General features: G+C 39.4%; 1 protein-coding gene across 1 annotated transcript; it reads right to left on the reverse strand.

Annotated features, from left to right (window-relative positions):
- Positions 1 to 4,827: 4,827 nt before the first annotated feature.
- On the reverse strand, positions 4,828 to 5,775 carry LOC309840142 (olfactory receptor 51I2-like; the record flags this gene model as incomplete). Its single annotated transcript, XM_082682208.1, has 1 exon — positions 4,828 to 5,775. The coding sequence occupies one exon, from the start codon at positions 5,773 to 5,775 to the stop codon at positions 4,828 to 4,830; it is 948 nt and encodes a 315-aa protein (XP_082538334.1).
- Between the last annotated feature and the right edge of the window lie 225 nt (positions 5,776 to 6,000).

A 6,000-nucleotide genomic window follows, 5' to 3' on the forward strand; every position in this document is an offset into this window, starting at 1 on the left:
AGTTACCCCATTCCCCAGTCCACCTCCCCTCCAACAACCCTCAGTTTGTTTTCTATAGTTAAGACTCTCTTGTGGTTTGCCTCCCTCTCTGTTTTGTATTATTTTATTTTTCCCTCTTTTCCCCTTTGTTTATCTGTTAATACCATATAATTTCACTCATATGTGGAATTTAATTATTAAATGCTTTTTGATCTTCTAGGTAACTTCTCCCTGAAGCCCCCTATTTTGTTGGTTCTCAAGTCTCTTATGCAGACAGCAGCAAGGAGTTTGTCCTTCTCTTCTCTTGGGTTGGAATCCCACTTCCTGGATTACATATTTTTTTTCCATCATCCATATTTGTTTGCTGGGGGTGGAGGGGCCTTTCCTCTTTATACTTTATCTTAGGAAGGTATTCTTATTCAGTTTCATACCACTTCTTCATTTCTATGCAATATTGTCTTTCTCTCTTTTCTCTGTAGAGAAACCTTCCTGTGCCATACATTGTGCTAAGCACCCTAAATGTTTAGTAGCAATTGCACTGCATATATGCAGGGTGGGGGGAGGATTTCCCCCAATATCCAAGCAACTCTTTGACATTAGCTCGGTATCCTACAATTTAACTCATTTCTGATTCTATCTACCTAGAGATAACCTCAGATCCAAGGTGAAAGTCTCAGTCCCATAAAAGTGCCCTTTACTTCAGATACCAGTAGCAAGCTAGGGTTGTTACCTGTGCTTCTGATTCACTGGCTGTAGACTGGAGTTTCATGACCTGTTCCTTGAATTTCAGACACTGGAAACACTCTATGAGGTTGAGGTATAGCACCCCACATATTCTCAAACAGCAGTGTGAGGTGCTGTGTAGAACTAGAGGGAGTTAGGCACAGAAGGGACTGTGGGACCTCACCGGAGTTGCCACAATCACGTACAAAGGCAGATGGTCAAATAACCCCTCTAGAACTCAAATCTCACTCAGAGATACCTCCCATGCCCTACACTCCTCCAATGTATCTGTCCAGGAGGTTCTCCATGAACCAGCACCAAGGTGGATTTTGCCTTCACCTTCTGTTCCACAAAATAAATATCCTGCCATTTGCTTCCAACAACTCAAGCAAATTCTTGGACTGGATGGCCTTTGGTCCTACTTCTAGCCCATAAAAAGAAGGTGACTCTAGTTTAGCAATTCATGTTATAGTTCTAAAATAATGAATTAAGATGTGATTCCTGGGAGGCTGAGTAATTGAGCATCTGACTGTTGGTTTCAGCTCAGGTCATGATCTCGGAGGTCGTGAGAGGGAGCCCACGTAGGGGCTCTCTGCTCAGCAGGGAGTCTGCTTGAGATTCTCTCCCTATGCCCCTCATGCTCTATCCCATGCCCACTCATTCTCTCTCTCTCTCAGTCTCTCTCAAATAAATAAATAAATAAATCTTAAAAAGAAAAGAAAAGAATGGAATAAGAAACCACACAACTACCCAAACAGTGGAAATTGAATCATAGGAAGAGATTAAAAAAAGCTAAGGACTCAAGATACATGTATCTGATGACCTGGATAACCAGAGCCCTGTGATGGTGAGAATGCTGGTGTAATCACAGCTCTCATTAGTAAACTAGGTCACAGTCAGAGAAGTACTTACATCCATACTGGCAAGTTACATATCCAGGCAGAGTCATGAATCTTCTCTTTAATGGACTAAATAGAAGAAGACATAGACAGCAAATATCTACTGAGCTTCTTTTAGACTAGGCAGATATCTTAGTCCAAGAGAAGTCCAAGAAATATCTTAATCCAAAATATATCTTAGTCCAAGAGAAGAATACTAAGTATTTTTATTTCTAGAATGTGATGTGGAAAATAGCCCAGATATTCCCAGAGAGCTTGTCACAAGTACATAAATGAGCCAAATAGTTTCAAAGTCCTTCAGATTTAAAGAAGAAAGTAAAAGTATTTATCACTGAAAGAATATTGTCCACTTATTAAGGCAATAACCTCATTAAATAGCAACAGTGTTTCTCATATATATTTTCCCCCCACATGTTAAAGGTCAGGCACAGTGCTGGCATTCTATTGAAATTTCTATGGGCCCACTCTCCCTACAGTATATAAGTCTGAGCAGTATAAATATGCAGGGTACATTTGTGAAAAGCTTGAAAATTTCAAGTACCATTTATTTTTTATTTACTCTGGTCATATCCATGATTCATATGGTATTTAGACTCTGAACAATATGCAAGTATTCCTACAAAATTGTTATTTGATAAAATTATTACCTATTTTAGAATAAACATTTTAGGATATGGTAAGTCATTGAAATATAAAGAGATAATTAGTATGCAAGTAAATACAAATATAATCACTCAATAATTCATTTCTTAACTTTTATGGGTATGTCTGGTATATTTCTGGCCTTATGTTAGAGACTGAAGAGTATAAACATGAATAAAATAAATTCCTGGGTATAAGTTGTTTATAGTCTGATGGAGTTTGTTTAAAGTCTGTTAACAGTCTTACAAACTACCCAAACTAATGGACATGATTAAAGTACATTCTGAGTACAGTGGAGTCATAAAGCAGATATAAAAGAGTGCTACTTAGGGCTCAAGAAAAATCTTAGATGAAATATTTATTCAGACTCTGGTTCATATTCATGATGCTTTGAAGCTAAGCACTGAATTTTGTATTTATTCTTGTTGAATCAAAATAATATGAGTAAATAAATTATATGTATCATTATATAATTTTAGAGCAGTTTATTTTACTCGCTCTTCAAAACAAACATATAAGGTAGATAAATCAAAGATCGGTGTCCCATTTTTACAGATAAGAAAATTAAGACTGAGGGGCACCTGGGGGGCTCTGTAGGTTAAGTCTCTGCCTTCAGCTCTGGTCACGATTCCAGGATCCTGGGATTGAGCCCCACATCAGGCTCTCTGCTCAGCAGGGAGCTTGCTTCCACCTCTCTCTCTCTGCCTGCCTCTCTGCTTACTTGTGAGATCTGTCTGTTAAATAAATAAATAAAACCTTTTAAAAAAGAAAAAAGAAAATTAAGACTGAAAGATGCAGCCCACTTACTCAAGAAGTCACCTCTCTGGATGGGTTAAGTAACCTTACTGTGGTGATGTTGCCACAGTATGTACATACAGTAAATCATCATATTGTATACCTTGAGCTTATATAATATGTCAATTTTAACTATATCAACAAAGCTGGAGGAATAAAAAAAAAAGGGAAAATAAAGATGTCATCTCTAAGTTACACTTCCCTCCATAGAGAGAATTATGAGGTAGAGAGGGGAAGGAAGTGTTTCCTGACATGAGATTCTGATTTAAGAAAATGTATTATGGGGTGCGTGGGTGGCTCAGTCGGTTAAGCATCCGACTCTTGATCTCAGCTGAGGTCTTGATCTCAGGGTTGTGAGTTCAAACCCCACATTGGGCTTCATACTGGACTTGGAAACTACTTTAAAAAAAGAAAATGTATTATTAGTTCTTACATTCATTCAGTAATTTATTCACTTATGATTTTCTTCTAGAGAAATGAATAAGATTCATTCATCATTATTTATTCAACCATTTTTCACTTACTCTTTCATCATTGCTCTAGCATCATCAGACATTATCTAAATGGAGAGCCTAGAGTCTGTCTGATGTATATGGACAAAGCTATTGACAAAATTGCTGCTTTAAGGAGTTCAGATTCCATGAGGGGAAAGCAGATAGATATAAAAGAAGGAAAGATCATGGCAGAGAGATAAAAACAGGACTGTCAGGTTCAGTGAAGGTTGGCAGAGCCAAGTGCCTACATATTTCAGGATTTCCCATGTGAAAAGAACATCCAGGAATCCTAAAGTCTAATGCTTATTTACTTAAATATTGTAGCTGTTGGATTAGTCAGGGCTTTCCAGATAAACAGAACCAATAAGATGTGTGTATAAAGATATTTATTATATTTATTATAAGGAATTGGCTCTCACAATTATAGAGACCCAGAAGTCCAGACCCAGGAGAAGTGATAGTTCCAGTCCAGAGTTAAAGACCTGAAAACCAGGAAAAACAATGGTTTCAGGCCAAGCCTAAGACCAAAGACAGAGAATACTAATGTCCCTAATTAGAGACAATCAGAATGAGATTTCTTTCATACTTGGACTTTTACTTAATTCAGGCATTCAGTGGTTTGGATCAAGCCCACCTACACTGGGGAAGGCAATAAGCTTTACTTAATTTGCCAGTTCAAATGCTAATCTCATCCAGAAACACCTTCACAGATACAGACAGAAATATTGCTTAACCAAATATCTAGAAACCTTGTGGCACACCAAGTTCATATATAACATTAACTACCACTTCTATCAAACTCTAAAACTTGATTTTTCAAAGAGTATGATGAGAAGAACTCTGGCTCCTGGCAACATCAGAAACCAATCACCCAATCTAAACTTGCATACTGGTAAAAATGTGATATCTAGGTCATAATTATCCCCTCTTTGCCCTGGTCTTTTTCAGAATTGTGCAGGCCCATTACCAGAAGTCCAAGTATCATGTCACCAAGCATCTTGAAGATATTTCCCTGATCCTCCAGAAAATAATCTCACTCTGGAGTGATGTTTGACATTCTTTGGGTTATTCTTGAAAAGAGACCATTTTTTCTCTGTCTAAAGGACATTGAGATAGTTGATTTATGGATAAGATCTGAGATAGTCTTGGCAGGTGTTGACCCAATATACCAGACTACATGTTTGATCATTGGTCCTATAACTTAAAGTGTATGGATTGATCCTCTCCCCCTCTGGTGTCTAAATGGTTCTAACTCTAACACCAAATTTTCCAGGGTTTCTAACTCTATGAGAGACTCAGGACTTAACCCTAAAGAGCATCTTGAGGAGCCTGCGACGTATTTCCTTTGTCTTAATGGAGTAAATGATAGGGTTGAGCATGGGAGGCACAAATAGGTAGAGAATAGACATGAGGATATGAACAGCATGTGGCAGGCCAGCACCAAAGCGATGTACAATGGACACGCTCACCATGGGCACATAGAAGATGAGCACAGCTAGGATGTGGGACACGCATGTGTTCAGTGTCTTGAGGCGCTCCTCTCGGGAGGCGATGGCAAGCACTGATCGCAATATTAGTACATAGGAGATGAGTATGAGTGCAGAGTCCAGGCCAAAGGTGAATAGCACAATGGACAGCCCATAGTGGCTATTGAGGGAGACATCAGTACACGCCAGCTTAATCATATCCACATGAAGGCAGTAGGCATGGGAGAGGACGTTCTGGGTGTGGCAGAAGGGCAGTCTGTGCAGCAGCAGTGGAAAGACTAGGATGAGGGCAAAGCCTCGGAGAACAGTACACAAACCCATTACCACAATGCGGGCACTAGTGAGCACTGTAGCATAGCGCAGGGGGTTACAGATGGCCACATAGCGATCAAAGCTCATAGCCAGAAGGATGCCAGACTCTGTCCAAGAGAAAAGGTGGATAAAAAACATTTGGGCCAAGCAGGCATTAAAGGAAATCACCCGGGCGCGGAAGCAGAGGGCAGCCAGCACAGTCGGCAATGTGGAAAAAGATACTCCCAAGTCATTGACTGAAAGGAGAGACAAGAAGTAGTACATGGGCTGGTGCAAGCTTTTCTCCTCCTTAACAATGAGGAGGATCAGGGTGTTTCCCACAATGGAGATAGCGTAGAGCAAAAGGAGAGGGAAGAATAGCCAGGACTCCATGGCCTCCATTCCTGGGAAGCCCGTCAGGATAAAGGTGGGAGCATCAGAGATATTGATTCTGAAGTTACTCATGAGAAGCTGGGGATGTTTGTTATCAGCCAGTCCAACTTTTTGAAGAAATTATAACTTGTGTCTAAGACTATTGTTGTTCCTAGGAAGGAAAAACAACATAAAGGTTTATAAACTGTGATTACACATAGATTTTATTTCTAAAATACACTGAGAGGATGAGGAGAAAGTCATAAAATGCTGGCCATTGAAAGAAAGAATTCTTTCTTAGACATCTTTCAGAAAAAG

This window comes from Mustela nivalis (assembly GCF_964662115.1).
Source record: "Mustela nivalis genome assembly, chromosome: 9".
NCBI lineage: Eukaryota > Metazoa > Chordata > Mammalia > Carnivora > Mustelidae > Mustela > Mustela nivalis.